The following is a 15995-nucleotide window of genomic DNA, read 5'->3' as shown; positions in this document are numbered from 1 at the left end:
TGTCAATTCTACACATCACATTATATTTTGCATCTACATTTAACATTTGTACTGATCTCCAAACTTTTTAAAGTGCATTTAAAGACAACAAAGATAAACAAACATAAGACACTAAACCAAACCAGTGGTAACCAGTGTAAACCAGTTTGTTTTCACTTAATTAATACATCATATGTGCATTTCAAAATCTGAATCTGTACATTTGATCTTTTGTTTTTTATTCCTACATTACTTCAACTTGAAAATGTTATTTAGACAACATATTCCTTATTTAAACACTCTTTATTTTACAGTTTTACTGATTACAGTATGTTTCAGAGGTCAATAAATTATTACACATTTTCGAACAACAGGCACCTTAACTCCTTAACTGTGGCTTATTCACGTAGATTTTTAAAAAAAATCTTACTGTTTTCCCTGTAGTAGTTTTGATTCAGAATAAGCACTGCAATAATTACAACATCTGTCACAGCTGGAAAAGAAACTCAAATCTACGCATATCTTTAAATTAACCAACATATAAACATCACAACCGTATAAGTCTGGTGAATAAAAATCTGTGTTCAGTGCATAATGTGCATGGCATCGGAGAAAAACATTCACCACCCCGTTGGAGTCTGGAGCTTTCTGCTTCAGTCCTCGGTGTCAGAGCTGTCTGCTGGGTCGGTGTTGTGAGTCAGCATGTAGTTGTCCATGTCAATGGAGGGGCAGTTGTGAAGGGAGTAACGCAGGCGCTCGGCGAGGATGGCCTGGCTCGTGTAAGGGGGCAGGCGAAGAAGGAAGAAACAGGTCTGAGCGGTTGGAAGTCCGTTGATGGGCTAAATATGAGCAGCAGAGAGAAAAAAAAAAAGCAAACCTTAATAATCTTACTCTTGGTATTTGTTCATGTAACCAGCTTCGTCACCTGGTTGTGATCTCCTTACCCTGTCCACCTTGATGATCTGGAACTTCTGCGGGATATCAGTCAGGTTGGAGGGCAGCCTGGACCTGCCAGAGACGAAGCGTAGGAAAAGCACCCGCTCCTCATTCGTGAACTCCTCCAAGCTCTGCCAGAGCCAGCAAATGAGCTGGTGGCTCTCGGTGATATCGCGGTAACGCACCAGCTTCTTTAGCATCTCGACGGAGACTTCTGGCAGGCCGCAGACCAGCTGCTCGAGCTGCTGTGCCGTCAGCAGGGAGACGAGGGGCAACGGGATGATGGTAGACATGCCCTCTCTCACTGCTGCCACCTGGACATAACAGAACAAGCTCAGCTTTGATACTTCTGAGGGACGAGAACAACAAGAACAACAAACAGGGTGAGCAGCGAGCACTAATGGAAGCTGGCGGGCAGACCGGGGCACAAAAACTGAAGCAGAATTAAACTAAAATGAAACAAGCAAACACAAATAAATTGAACTGAAACAAAAATGTACTAAATAAATGAAATACAAAACTCTACTCAAAAGTTTTTGTAACATGAAACATTTACTCTTAACTATAGGCATAAAATAAGCGACCTGATCAGTATGATTGCAGGCTGCATGCTCAGATACATTTTTTTCATGTTAACACTTGACTACATTTTTGCCAGTCACAGCCAAATCATCCCACAACACTTCAAACCTGGGAATCCATCTCATGCAGTCTGTATTCCAGAGCTCTCTCCACATATTCAGTCCGGTTGCCAAAGGTCAGAGAGATGTTTTGACCTCCGGGAACTACAGGTACCAGCCTTCCATCTGCACTGTGGGCCATGAATGAATCCAGTGGGATCATCTTCAGAGGGAGATAACACAGAGGAATAATAATGGGAATAAGGTGAAGGGTTGAGAAATAAAGGACTTGGAAAAAAAACACAAAGCTCAGGAGGAAGGCGTAAAGGAAACATTAATATTAATTCATTCTGCAATAACCCAGTTCACACAATATCTTACCACATGGAAATTGTCCTCAGTGATTTCACTGTTTTCGAGGTGAAGGATGCCTTGGAGGTTGCGGTAGGTGAGCAGGTCCACCTCCTCCAAGTCAGCTCCCCCGAGTGGCATCGAGCAAAGCTGCTTCCACACCCAAGGAGCCAGATGAAGGTCCAGAGGTTTCTTAGTGCGCATGGCCACTGCCATCAAGATACCCAAGAAGCGAAACTGGACCATGTGATCATCCGAGTGCGCCGCTGGATTAAGCAGGAACCTGTGAAGATACTCAGTTAGTACAAGAGGCTGTGTGTTCTGTTACACTTCTAAAACACTCAGAAATGTTTTTATTTTTTTTATTTTAAATGTGCACCTGTCAGTGTTACTGCCCACATCTGCAAAGCTATTGGGAGTATGAATCAGAAGATCCACCACACCAGACTCCAGCTCCTGGTGTAAACACATTACCATTTATCAGTTAAAGTAAAGAACGTTCCAGCCTGCATTATTAGCAATCGCTGATGTTAATGTGCGGCTTTCATCCCCACCTGGCACATCTCGGTGATGGTATCATCAAACACTCCGCCAGCATCGTCAGCTCCCTCTCCTACCAGCTTGACCTTCCAGGCTCGTGACGGCAGCCGCAGCTCCAGAGGATTCAGGCTCACCACTTGTTTTGCGATCTGCACGAAGATGGGTTTGCTCGAACGCCCTCTGCAGAGGAGTAAGAGTGAGGGAATATGACGTTTTAATGGGCACACAGAACAAGTAACAGGTCAAAACAACAAAGGTGCCAAACAAAAGCCCTGAAATTCCATTATTAATCCTGGCCGGCCAATTGGAAACACAGCAAGCTGTTCTGGCCAAGTCCTGTTTTTCCACCAGCTGGCTCCTGAAGACATTCACATGCTGCCAACACGCTGAATGTCATGGTCATTCTTACCTTGTGGAAAGCCGTTTTACAGTGATCTGAGGCCCATATGTTTTGCCCTGGGTCATTGTTCTGCCAATCGAGCGCACAAGAGGCAGAGTGTTGACCTTGGGTGATAGAAGGCCTCTGAGCTCCCCTCGTATAATGGCTGTTGTTCCTGAATTATAGCGCGAAGTGGACACCTGCATATAAGGATGGAAGGGACAATAAAAAGGAACAGATGCACAATTATTGCCAGGAAGTATTTATTACTCTTTTAACACATTAAAAAAGAGCAAAAAAGGGGATTACAGGTACCGGATTTTTGGTGTCCAGGTTGAGCAGCCTCCAGGATTTGTACATGAGATCAGAAAAGTGGTAGAGTACCCTGAGGCGCATGCTGAGAACATCAGGGCTACAGTCTTTCAGAGTGGTGTACTGGGGAGGGACTGACTGTGGAAAGCCTAACTGGAAATTTCCAGAGCCACCTGGAGATAAAAGTAAAACATGCAGTACCAGGTGTGTTTCCATTCATCCATCATAGTGTGTGCAATGTAACGCCGTATGTGTCTGTACCTGAGTTCTTCATCGAGGTAGAGGGGGTGGTCCACGCCGAACTGTGGCAGCGGCCAGCAGAGATCTGCCTGATGTTTTTACCCTGGAGGGCTGCGACAAGCGTGGGCTCTTTCACTGAGTTGGTGTGCCCGAGGCCAAGCTGGAACACACGCATTAAAACACAACATGGCAAGATGTTAAAATCTGCAATGTAAGCACAGCCTGTCATTTTCAGAGCACGCCGATTACCTGTCCATTGCTGTTGCAGCCCCAGGCATAGACGTCTCCAGTGGAGGACATGGCGAGCACATGGTCAGAGCCCACAGCAATGTCTTCTAGAAACAGTCCTTCCAGGGACGGCACCACCTGGGGGCAGGATTTGTTCTTTAGCATGGAGTCCGGCAGGCCAATCGCACGCTCTGAAAAAAGTAATGCAATTTTTTTTTGTAAGTTTTAGTTTCCTTGGTAGCAGGAAGTTTAAATTTTTTTTGATGTACGCTCAATCATTCAGGTAAGGAAGCATTTTCAGTCTCCCACTGAAAACATCCAGATGCACAGAATCAACTTTTGGGGATTTAGGGAAGCTTGCAAAGAATATTTCAACCAATAATGCAAACACTGTTGGGTTTACATAACATGTTTGAATTTGACAGTAAAATGTACCTTGACCAAATGTGTAGACATGTCCATCACAGGCCAAGGCCACAGAGAACTGAGTTCCACAACAGACCTTCTTAATTCTCTTATTGCAAAGTTGCTCAACTTTCTACAAACAGGAAAAAAAATAACACAAACATAAACTTTTTGTCCTTCCAGGATTCCTAAAAGTGAATCTTTGGTAGCGCTGACCTACCTGAGGGTAGTATTTTGCTGTGGAAGAACCAGTTCCCAATTTACCATGATCTCCATCTCCAAATGCCCACACAACCATGCCATCAAGAGACACCACCAAAGTGTGACTGAGACCACATGACACCTGAGAAACGTAACCAAAGTCAGATTTTTTTCAGTATAAAAATTGACATTTAAAGTCTTTTACATTCAAAGCCAATGCTGTCCATGATTTACCTGTCCAACATGATATCCCTCTAGTGCAGCCACCCTTTCAGGTAGCATTTTGTTAGATGTCGACCTTTGACCCAGACGGCCAGATTCACCACTACCGAAGGTGAACAACTTCCCATCTGCTGTAACCACAGCAGAATGCTTGAAGCCACAAGCGAGCTAACAAAGCAAAGCTGTGTTTAATTCATCTATGACAACAAATATTTGTGTTTAAATTCACTCAGTCAGTGAACTTTGAAAATATTCATTTTTTTAAAGCTACAAAGTAAGAAGCACTGCAATCAAACAGTGGCTGCATTTAATAAAATACAATAAACTCATGATTAGCTTTATTGAAAAAAAACATTAAAATATCACATGACAAGTTTGGTGCAAAGACTTCCTCGATACCTGAACGACCTCTTCTCCTTGCAACGCCTCTATCTGTTTGGGTCTCCTCTGTCTTTCACTGCTGCCATGACCCAGTTTTCCAAAATCTCCGTCTCCCCAGCTGAATACCTCCCCAGTCTCAGTCAGGGCCATCGAGTGTCCGTCTGACCCACAAGATGTCGCCAGCTGTGTCACCACGTACCCTGCCCACAGACAAGTGTAAATTAGACTGATACAAATTAGAGGACATTAACAGTTAAGCCTAATTACAAGCGAATACATCCAACTGCAGTACTACAAGGAAACTAGTTTTCCTTCCAATCTCTTGAGGACAAAAAACCCCGAACAAAAAACCAAAACACTGAGAGATTCAAAAGCAGACCAGCGCCGACTGGTTCTTACCCCCTTTGGGAATACTTTACCTTGAAAAACAGAGATAATAGTTGGAACATAGAGATCATCAGAATTCCCTTGGCCCAGTCTGCCATATTGTCCTTCTCCTACAGCCAGTACAGTCCCATTGGACTGGAGCAGAAAGGTACAGTTCTGACCACACACAACCTGAAAGACAGTTGAATCGCCCAAAAAAGTGAAGTAGCATTATAAAAGAGCAGCAATCAGGAACAAAGACTGCACCCTGAGTGAAACAGTACCTGCTGTGTCTGTAACAGAGAGGGTGCCAGTGTAGGCATCATAAGATTGGTTCCCATTCCAGCCAGCTGCCCGAAACGTCCATTGCCCCACAGATACACCTCAGTCTTTCCCCCATGTTGCCAATCCTTAGAGACACAGAAGGGCACACAGCACTTTCAGTCAATCGAACAGCCTAATGTTTGTCTTTTTCGTTTCCTTCACACCTGAATTGTTTTTAAGAATGGCACAACTATTACCTCCGGTCTACTGGTGGCCCACGACATCAGCTGCTCATCCATCCTGAAACTCCACTTGTTATTGTCCTAAAGGACAAAGGAGAGCATAAAGTTGCAAGAAGTCAATACAAGAGAGACTATAATATAATAGAGACAAAGCAACAGCATCAAACAGAATGTCCCTGCTCACCAGTGCCTTGGCAATTTTATTGTCCTGCACATCCTGAAATGCTGAAACAATGAAGGCTTCAGGGAAGGCAGTGCCACTGGCTATAGCCTCAGCGCTGCGCACTGTGGTGGCGTAAGTGACTAGCCAGGTCCACTCTGGAGGGCAGGAGTGAGCATCGGGGTAAGTGTGGTGTGGCGGGTGTGGGTAACAGCACAGGTGTTTCTCCAAGTACAACCCAACTGTCAAGGAGGCCAGGCTCTGCAAGAAGGCACTGTGGACGAGCTGGTCGCCAGCTCCCACATGGGTCTGCAGAGAAGACATTCGAAGTCATGTCTCAGTTGCAGAACATGAAACAGCTCCAATATAGCTTCAACATGCAGTTTAAATAAATTACCCGCTCATAGTTGTACTGCTGCTGCAGCAGCAGGGGCAGCCTCTCCAGGAAGACAGCCAAACAAGGTGCCCGATTTAGACCCGAAACGTTTTGGCTTCTGAGGACCATACGACAGGAAGCTAGCACGTGATTTTGGTTGATCCAGTCAGGGGTGCAGCAGATCAACAAAACATCCTGGGAAATGACAGAACAGATATTTTTACCCAAGCAGTACTGAGGGAATTAAAATGATTATAGATGTTAACGTTATTATAAATATAGAAATAAATGAGATATACTAGCCACACATTAGGGCTTTGAGGGATTCATATTACCTTTGACCTTCCAAAACAGGCAGCAACCCCCATGTTTGGTATCCACGTAGTGCTGACAGCTGAACCCAAACCGGTAACAGTTTGTAGCACCGAACCATCCTGTAACAAGCAGAAAGAAACACATGGATTACAATTTTGCAGTGAATCACGGCAAGCAGTTCCTTCGTTACCACACAAAGCAGATGGACTTAATAATTAGGGATGTTGGCACTAATTTAAGGGGCAAACAGAAATAATCTTTTTTTCTGACCTGTAAGGACCAGATGTTGAGTAGACCCCCTATCCCGCCAGACACTAGAGCTAATCCACTGGAACAAAATGAAAGGGACTTCACAGCCATAATGTGGCCATGAAGTACAAATGCACACTTTGCACTATCCTGCTGTAAAGAGAAGAAGAAAGATGATTTCATAAGATAAAATTGGTTACACAAACAGGTGACTTTATGAAAGCAACGAAATAAAATTAACAGCACCAAAGAGCTTTAGCAGCAGATCCAAACTCACCTTGGTCTCAGTGTCTCTCTCCTGGCTGTTCAACATGCTGGGCAACGATACAACAGTGCCCCCCTGTGGTAGTGTCCAGACATACACAGAGCCATTCTGACAACCTCTGTCGAACCACACAGAAGGAAGACAGAAATCAATGATCAGCATGAAACCTACCTGAATTTTTCTTCTTCTTCTTCTCTAAAATGTTACAAAACTGTATTAAACATACGCGGCCAGCATTAGTCTGGGATCAGGTGCTCTTCCAGGGAGTGGACACCATTCGGCAATGTTAACAGTACTGGTGTGGAAGAGATTGTGGAGGGTCACCCAGGAGCTCCCAGAGCGTCCCAGTACCTTTACTACCTCTGACCTCCCCAAACAGAGCAGCAAGTGTCCTGTGGGGTCCCACTTTAAGGAGCACACGCTGTCCTATATCGTAAAGAGCAGGGCAGATGAGCAGTCAGTAAGCATCTCATGTTAGGAAAGTGAAATCATGTGGCACAGCAAAAGAGAAAAAACATGACAGATTATTTTATATTTTTTTAAAAGAGAACCCCCCCCCCATAAAACTGCCACAATATCGAGACCAAATTTTCTGCAGTGCTCACTAATACATCGCAGTTAGAGTGAGTGTGGATGGCAAACCTGGAAGAGAGACAGCACTACAGGCTGCTCGTTCTCATAAGTTTCTGTTGTGGACAACAGGATCTTCCCACTGGGATAGCCCGCTGCAAACGCTTTGTCCTCACTGTGCCAGGCTACACACTGGGGAGCTAGAAGACATATGAGGTTATTGCACGTCTCTGCATGATGAGAGTTTACTAAGAATATTTGATAGATATCACTCTTAAGTCTGTAAGTCTTCATAATTTATATTTGTGAATTTAGAGCAAGCAGGCAGTTAGCATAGCATTAAAGCAGGAACAGTTTAGCTGTGTCTCAGATTCAACACCTGTTAATATATTGATTCAATTTTGGTCACCAGCTTTGTTTTTAAGCAGCAACAGTTGCGTGTAAGACTCTCCTTACCCTCGTTCCTGTGGCAGGCAGTGAGTTCAGTGCTCCTCACAAGCAGGTCTGTTTCCTGCATTGTGACCTGCAGCCAGCACAGTGAGCCATCCAGCCGTCCCACCAACAGGCTCTCAGCGGGTCTATTCTTACAGGCTGCAGACTGGTCAAGCACCCACAAACTGAAGGCCTGAGCCCAGCAAAGAGCAGTGACCCGAGAACCCTGGTTCTCCACGTGACAGAGCGATCCTAAAAAGCAGCAGAAACACAGTCACATGGGCTAAAGTCTGTGTTTTTGTTTGACAGGTCACAGAATAATGTACCTTGATATTGTCAGTCGTGTCATATTCATCTGCAGAAAGTGAGAATTTTCTCTACATTTTCTCTATTAATTTAATTCTTAATTTTTTTTATTTTTTATTATTATGATATAGTTATTTTATCCTTTTAATTTTAATATAAAATGCAGAGTACTGAAAGAAAGAGTTCTTCATTAATCTGACATTATTACATAACATAAATATAAATTTTACGTTTTTATTATTAGCTGCAAGTAACTGTAAAATCTGAAAAACAAAAGACTTGTAGGAACTACCTCTAATGTTCATGATGTTGATGTGTTTGTTCTCGGGGGCAGCCAAAAAGTTCCCCCCTGTACTCCAGTACACAGGAGACATGAGATGACATCTGCCAGCCCTCTCACTGCTTGATCGGTCTGTCTTACTGCAAGTATCAACGGGAAAAAGGACACGTTACAGCAACACCAGTCCATTCAGTATAATTAAAACTTTATGAGCAAGTATATTAGACTTTGAAATGTAAATTAAGGCTTTGTTAGATTTGGTAGTTAAAATGAGAAATCTGTGTATAAAATGCAAAACTACAAAAAAGTATAACCTGGTAATACAGGAGAAGGTGGTCTGTAGCTCCACGGTGTTGTGGCTAATGCTCCATAGCTGTACCACTTTGTCCTGAGAACATGTAGCCAACAAACTCTGCTCACTGCTCCAGGAACAGCTGGCCACCTAAACAGAAGAGAAACAGTGTAAATGTACTTTTAATTTACATCCACTCATCCATCTATCTTCTTAACTGCTTATCTAATTCAGGGCCACAAGAGGATCGACTCTATCCCTGCTATCACAGGGCGAGAGGCAGGTTCATCACAGGGTTAACACACAGAGACAGAATTACTAATCAACCACTGAGCATGTCTTTGATGTGGGTACCTGGAAGTGAACCCACACAGGCAGAGGGAGAACATGCAAACTCATTTTACTATATACTTCACATTTACCTGGGAAATGCAAGATCCCAAGCAGTGTAAGGTATTATAAAGTCATAGTTACAGCTGTGAGTGTAATCATTTATATTCTAAGTGGTGGTTTTTTTTTTTTAGCAACAGGCCTATGGTAATAGAGAAGATTAAAACTCAATCTTTCCAGCAAAACAAACCACAAAACACATCTTACACAACACACAAAAAACAACAACAACAAAAAAAGGATGCACATATGACTCACCTTGTTATAATGTCCTTCCAGTCTCTTAAGGGGGCATTTCCGCAGGTCACCAGCCAAGTCGCTGTATGTTTGAGGTCGATGAGAACTGTCCCTTCCTGTGGCAGCCAAAGCCTGCACCAGCTGTTGTGCTGCCCACTGGCGGTGTTTACTGGTTAGCCGAGCAGAGAGGACACATGCTGCCAATGCATTTGCCAGCTCCAGAGGGCCAACTTTGGCACTGAGGTGTGGCAAAGAGGAGGGAGTCAAAGAGGAAGAGCCCCCCTGGTTTCCTGCATCTGAGCCAGAGGAGAGCTATTTTAGTAACAGTGCATTAAATCATTACACGCAGTGCATCCAGTACAACAAACAGGCTCTCTCTCACCATTAGTCTCGTGTTCAGCTTTGTCTGGGGTGTAACAGTGATGGCTCTTTTCAGTGAGCAGGGACACCAGACTTTGTGTGACCAGGAACGTTGGCGGCGTCTGGTCATGATAGTCCCTCTGCTGCTGGGCTCCCGGGTTTGCAGCTGTTAAGCTGGCATTCAGGCATGCTCTTTGCTGTGGGTCACTGATGGCTCCAATATTAACCCCTGTAGCTGCTGCCATCAGGTCCTAACAGAAATAACGTTAAACATACGTTCACGTTTTTAGAATTACTTGAAGTTCAGGCAAACCATATTAATAAACAAATATTGTTTTGATGTTTGTGTTCAGTCAAACAAGAGCAAAGTGTTGTAGCTATGAATTAAAAAAATAGGATTAAGTTTATTAGCATTTGTATTTGTTTTCCGTTTTTTGGTGACTCATGCAAAATACTGGGACACTAATTTTTTACTTTTCTCGTATAACTTGAGTTATCTTTATCTATAGACAACACTCAGCTAGATCATCAATAAAGATTTAAAGAGGACATCCTTTACTGGATGTCCATGGAGGCTATAATTACTTAAACCTTCTACACACCAAAATTGCACATAAGACTCAACTGAACCTGATTTTAAACAAGATCACATGACTTTATCAAGCTTTTAGAACTCAGAAACCTGAATTATCTATAATCAGCAGACTGACAGGAGAAAACTAACCTGAGTGCATATCTCCACCAGCTCTCTGTAAGCAGTAGGACTGTGGGACACCACGCTGCCAATGGCTGAGGTAAGAAAAGTGAGGCAGGTGGAGTTGCTGCCATCTGTCGCCAGCCCTCTCATACTGGACCGACCGTCCACCCAGGTGTGAGCCCTGCCACCTGCCGCTAAAGTCATCAAACGCACCAGAATACGGATGTCTGCCAGACCCAAGGACTCAAGTCCATTAGACTGGCTACTCACTGATGCACTGAAGATGACAATAGGAAAGGACTCTTGAAACTACTCAGCAAAAGAATAAATTTAAAAAAAGAATACAGAAAATGTTGTTGATTTTATAATCATACTAACCTTGAGGCAGTCTGGGACAGCGCTCTCATCACGATGCTGTAAGCAAGCAGAATCTGGGCTGTGGATGTGACTCTCCTTAATGCTTTCAGTCTATCATGAGAGTCCCTCAGTGATACTGCCTGCTGTCCGAGGCTCAAAGAGGTCTTCTGCTCGACAAGGGCATTCCCTATTGGGAAGAAATACGTAAAAACATTTTAATTAAAAGGAAAAACATGATTTTGAATGGAACGGTAAAACCTAAGAACACTTATGTAGTGTGGGTGTGCAAGATATTCACAATCCTAGATCCAAACAGACAGCTGGAAGTACTGTTTGTGTTTCAGATGTCGCGCTATGATAAGTGAGCGATGAATCACCACCCAGCAGTGAATAAAACTAGGTTTTGATCCTGGGGTCTTGCTGCCAACATGCACAGAAGGAATGTGGGCGTGTGTTACAAGTCGAAAAACTTAGCAAACCATTCACCAAAATATAAAAAACAGTGGACAGTAAGCTTCTGAGTCTTTATGGCTTGATTCTTTGTGAATGCCTGGCAGTTTATATACAAGTCTGCAGACACGTTTTTGTTTTTTATCATTTTGTTTTTCAGTTCTGTACCTGTTAAAAGACATCATTTTATGCATCAAGGTTCTGTAATTCTGTTTTAACTTAAAAAACTACAGCACTTGGTTCTTTGTATAACAAAACAAAATGAAATAATACCTTTGGGAACAGGTGCTCTTGAAGGACAAGCTGAACTGTAAACTAGCGCTCCAAGTGGATCTGGCTCTGTAAAGGCAATGGGGTCTGGTACCAACTTCTTCTCAGTCAAACCGAGTGGTCTGAGCAGGAGCCCAAAATCTTCCAGTCCTGTCAGTTTCTCTGTGTCATACTCCTCTTGGTGGCTCATCTCCCAGTCATCTACACAAGCAGAAGGACCATTCATATTGTATATTCATTATAAAGTCAAAGATAATTGTTCTGTTGTACCTCACGCTAGATAAAAAATACCTTCCATACCATCAGATGTGCTGTCCATCTGGCCAATTAAATCTGATGTCAGGCCTTTAACCCTAAAGCAAAAAGTAGGACACAACAATGATGAAAAGTGAGAAAAAGAGTACATCCAAAATACATGTGGAGCATGTTCCATGAGTCTACCATTTCCCATCTGTACATTATCTCCTGTACCTTTCATATTTGGAGTTTGGATTGCTTGGATTTGCAGCCAGGTACTTTTCCCTGCAGGTGCTGCAGAGGAGGTAGAAGGGGAAGTTGGAGCCACATTCCCCTTTGAACCAAACATCCACGTAGGCCCCAGTGCTGTCATAGCCCTTACGTGCAGCACTCTGCCCACAGCCTGGGTGTCGTCGCTTTATGTGATTGTTAAACTGCAAGGTGAGGGTGTTGCACAGCTCACATTTAACCATCTGACTGTGTTCCTCTCCAGCCTAAAAGGGGCATAGTAAAATGCATGTAAGGACAGTAAGAGAAGAGCCTAAAAAGTTATGCATGTGGACTTGGACTGTCAAAAAGCATTAAAGTCAAATCTTTGTTTAACTGGACTAACTGCATATCAATTCAGTCACTTATATTTATTAAAGTCTTTAAAGAGACTGAGATAGATTAAAATGATATTTTTTCATGCACATTAAGTGCTTATGTGTCACCTCCACTATCTGCAGTGTGTCTCTCTCCAAGCTGAAGAATGAAGGGGTGAGGAGGTCCTCGTAACTTTCTTCATGGTATGGATCATCCATGTAGCCAAGCTCTGACTCTTCCTCAGCAGAGTAAGGGTGAAACTCTACCTGCTCCGGCCAATCACTGACAGCTGTGTGCTGTTGATACAACTGGGGCAGGGGGCTGGGTGATGGCAAGTCTGAAAATAAAAGGTTTTGTTAGAATTGAAAATACAATATATTAAAAGGAACTGTTGTCCGCAGCTGATCTTTGAACATAGTTTAAATGTTTTGCATTTCATTTTGATTTTCCTCTGTGTCTGACCTGCCCTTCGGAACGAGGTCCTCTGAGTGGGGCCTGAGCGTTGCCGCCGGGCCGGAGGAGGTCTGTTCCTAGTGAGGTGGACATCCAAGAAGTTCTCCCTTTCAATCCAGTCGAGCCCAGGCAACAGGCTGTAAATGAAATAACTGAGGCTGTCAGTGTACTCATTAAATGTACTGAATGTACTGAGTGTATGTTCATTGGATCCCTCACCTTTCAGTGGTGTGACTGGTGGGGCGCTCGGGGCACTGAACTGTCTCTGGCCCATCTGGGGACGGAGTCTCAGGAGCCCCCTCTGGTCTTGGTGACTCAGCTACTTGCTGCTCCTCAGTCAGAGGGTGCTCTAGCATCCAGCTGGCCAACACCTCAATGGTTTGTGAGTCCAAGTCACCTGCTACATCTGGGGGAACCACAGGGAAGTTGAACTGTCAGTTCAAAAGGAAAAGATGCATCGCAGAGTGCTGCATTGCTAATTCATGTCAGATATCACCATGCGACCACTACTGTTTATAGTCTGAGATCACCAGGCACATCTGACACACGCAAGTGTGACAAGAGAGTGAAATCTGTGATATAAAGGGTGAAGGTCTAAAATTTAGATGAAAAAAAAGGTGGTGCCAAAAATGTGACAATATTCGTATACTTTAAGTTGCTTACATGCTCATAATGTATGTGTACCATATGAGAACAATATATTGTGAATTGGTCCATTTTTATGAAAGCAAATCTTCTGTGAAGATGAGATTTTTATGAAATACTGCAAATTAAAGAAAGTGAACTGTGCAAAAACTTTTCCACAAGTGGTGAAGAGAATCTTAAACCGATCAGTAAATTGTAAAGCTAAGGTGGGGAGCCACTGAGGTGTGGATTGTTCACAAAAACCCAGTTGAAAAACTGGAAAGTCTCAGTTGATGTCCACCAATGAACAGCAACACGAAAATCCCAAAACTAGAAAACTGAACTTCTTATCAAAGAAAAAAGAATTTTCTCAATCAAAACGACACTTATCTTATTTTAGATACTACAGGAAGGTTGAAACATGCAGTAAAAGGACAGCTATTAAGAAGATAAAGCACATGAAGCAAAAATGTTGTGGCATCAGACACACTACACAAAGCAGTACCTGCTGCCTCCATGGCCCAGTAGATATGTCTCATAGAGAATCCCATTTCTAGCAACCGACTGGTGACAAACATTTGTGTCCGTTCTGGTGATTGAGGAGATAAGAAAAAGTGCACAAAAGAACAGAAAACAAAAACAAGCCCACAGCTCCATTTCGGGAAGTATATGTGTAATTTAGCAATTGTTTTTATTTGTTTATGCTGCCTCTTACAAGTTTAGATTATGAAAGGCCTCCTCATCTTATGTAAAGAACTCCACTTTCTTGCAGGCTTGTAAAAATAAATGATTAAAGTTGCAAGTCAACTAGCCCTTTAATCCAACTCTATCCCATGATATGAAACACAGAGGAGACCTTTAGTCTAAAGGACCTAGCTCAGAATGCCACCAACATAAATGACAATGAAAAACAAAGGTGCCATTCAAGCATGTGAGTGCATGCATTTGATAGTATTAATATCTGACTAACAGCAGAGCAAAACACATGCTGTTTTGAGCAGCAAGTCTGCTGTGACCAAAGGCTAAACATTTATAACCATGCATAAGACAGACGATTCCAACTCAGTTACTACTGATCTACTGTGTTCCTTTGAATAAACCTCTGAGACACTAAGACATTTTCTTTTACACACTCCATTATTGATCAGAATCCTTAAAATGTGATCTTTTTCTTAAATTAGATGACTTTTTTTCTCGTGGGTTTTTTCTCCCCACCATTGTCTCTGTGCTCATTCTTACCCAGGCTGCTTCTGGCCTGTGTGCTGCAGGGACCGGGTTCCATGAAGCTAGTCTGCTGTTCTGTGAAGGCATCACAAGAAGCAGAGCTGGCAAGGCTGAAGCAAGGGTGCAACACAGGGGGAGTGCTAACCAGTCCCGTAAGCGTAGGGAACCGAGTTAGCACCATGTGCCTAGAGGAAGTGAGGATACAGCATGTAGAGTAATGACAAAGCAGAAGCAGCGCTGCACCAGTAGGGTTACATTTTCAATAGACATTTAACATATTAAGTAAATGAAAGGATCAGTTGAGCTTTATTCATTCTGATTCACTGCTATATATATGAAAGTCACAGTAAAACTAATTATGTATTCATCTATATTAACCTATATCATTCTGAAGTCTTTGGTCAAAATCTTCTCCTTCTTCTTGTTAAAACAAGCAAAAGTGAGGGCTTTAAATGTTATCTGCAGTTTTAACACATGTGACTAGAGCTGTGTTTCTGTTTGCTTCTTGAAAGCAGACGTAACACTGACACTACGGTCAGCTGGTTGAGTTAGAAGAAGAACAAGCAGGCAGAGCTGCAGCCTTGGTTAAAGAGAGTGCAGGCAAAATCTCTCACTCAGTTTTCCATACACATCCTAACTCACCCATTCCCTGGACTTCAGAATAGCTGTTGCTGCCAAAAGACACAGGTCTGCAGCAATCAGCAACAACATGAGGACTGACAATTAGGGCTGCCACAAACGATTATTTTGATAGTCGACTAGTCACCGATTATTTATGCGATTAGTCGACTAATCAGATCATCATCCACTGGACGTAAAACTACAGCTTATTGCACCAGCAGCATCTGCTCTTATATAACTATCATTAGCTTACAGCTTTAAGCTTTTAAGGTGCTAACTAAAAATAAAGACAAGATGATAGTTTATTCAATTTTAATGAAATTTGCAGATTGTTTCGGTAAAGTTTAATAAACTCCTTGCTATCTAAAATATAACAGGACACCGGAGTATATTCTCCAGCATCTCACACTTCTGATAATCAGCTGTCTGCTTGACATTTATTCAGCTGTGTAAAAACTATAACTTTAATCTCAGCCAAACCGATTTACTCAGGAACAAATAAAATACTAAAAAAAAAGCCAAACAATAACATTTTTAATTTATCTAAGTGACTCATATATATTTAACCTGAGTCGCGAA

The 15995-nt window shown here is 42.8% G+C and overlaps 1 protein-coding gene across 7 annotated transcripts in view; it reads right to left on the bottom strand.

Annotated features, from left to right (window-relative positions):
- Nucleotides 1-263: 263 nt before the first annotated feature.
- Nucleotides 264-15995, bottom strand: part of LOC309711016 (putative E3 ubiquitin-protein ligase HERC1) — a 43282-nt gene continuing 27550 nt past the window's right edge. For 5 of the 7 annotated variants that reach the window (XM_082540970.1, XM_082540975.1, XM_082540973.1 and 2 more), the window contains 39 exons: nt 14811-14980; nt 14077-14160; nt 13167-13353; nt 12957-13084; nt 12623-12831; nt 12144-12403; nt 11973-12025; nt 11676-11873; nt 10974-11139; nt 10623-10872; nt 9921-10149; nt 9560-9834; nt 8934-9061; nt 8632-8759; nt 8058-8285; nt 7674-7801; nt 7258-7457; nt 7044-7149; nt 6788-6919; nt 6538-6636; nt 6224-6397; nt 5851-6135; nt 5682-5747; nt 5445-5570; nt 5214-5352; nt 4813-4994; nt 4426-4581; nt 4211-4333; nt 4021-4123; nt 3607-3776; nt 3379-3517; nt 3121-3290; nt 2836-3005; nt 2441-2606; nt 2266-2342; nt 1917-2169; nt 1606-1758; nt 924-1229; nt 264-818 (listed from right to left, as the gene is read on the bottom strand). In XM_082540970.1, coding sequence (XP_082397096.1) covers nt 633-818; nt 924-1229; nt 1606-1758; nt 1917-2169; nt 2266-2342; nt 2441-2606; nt 2836-3005; nt 3121-3290; nt 3379-3517; nt 3607-3776; nt 4021-4123; nt 4211-4333; nt 4426-4581; nt 4813-4994; nt 5214-5352; nt 5445-5570; nt 5682-5747; nt 5851-6135; nt 6224-6397; nt 6538-6636; nt 6788-6919; nt 7044-7149; nt 7258-7457; nt 7674-7801; nt 8058-8285; nt 8632-8759; nt 8934-9061; nt 9560-9834; nt 9921-10149; nt 10623-10872; nt 10974-11139; nt 11676-11873; nt 11973-12025; nt 12144-12403; nt 12623-12831; nt 12957-13084; nt 13167-13353; nt 14077-14160; nt 14811-14980 — 6502 coding nt within the window. In that variant the 3' untranslated portion in view covers nt 264-632. The remainder of the gene's footprint in view (nt 819-923; nt 1230-1605; nt 1759-1916; nt 2170-2265; nt 2343-2440; nt 2607-2835; nt 3006-3120; nt 3291-3378; nt 3518-3606; nt 3777-4020; nt 4124-4210; nt 4334-4425; nt 4582-4812; nt 4995-5213; nt 5353-5444; nt 5571-5681; nt 5748-5850; nt 6136-6223; nt 6398-6537; nt 6637-6787; nt 6920-7043; nt 7150-7257; nt 7458-7673; nt 7802-8057; nt 8286-8631; nt 8760-8933; nt 9062-9559; nt 9835-9920; nt 10150-10622; nt 10873-10973; nt 11140-11675; nt 11874-11972; nt 12026-12143; nt 12404-12622; nt 12832-12956; nt 13085-13166; nt 13354-14076; nt 14161-14810; nt 14981-15995) is intronic. The other 2 variants (XM_082540974.1, XM_082540976.1) reach the window with 1 other exon arrangement.

Source organism: Aulonocara stuartgranti (assembly GCF_965226115.1).
Source record: "Aulonocara stuartgranti genome assembly, chromosome: 7".
Classification (NCBI taxonomy): domain Eukaryota; kingdom Metazoa; phylum Chordata; class Actinopteri; order Cichliformes; family Cichlidae; genus Aulonocara; species Aulonocara stuartgranti.
This window is presented reverse-complemented; position numbering and strand designations above follow the sequence as displayed.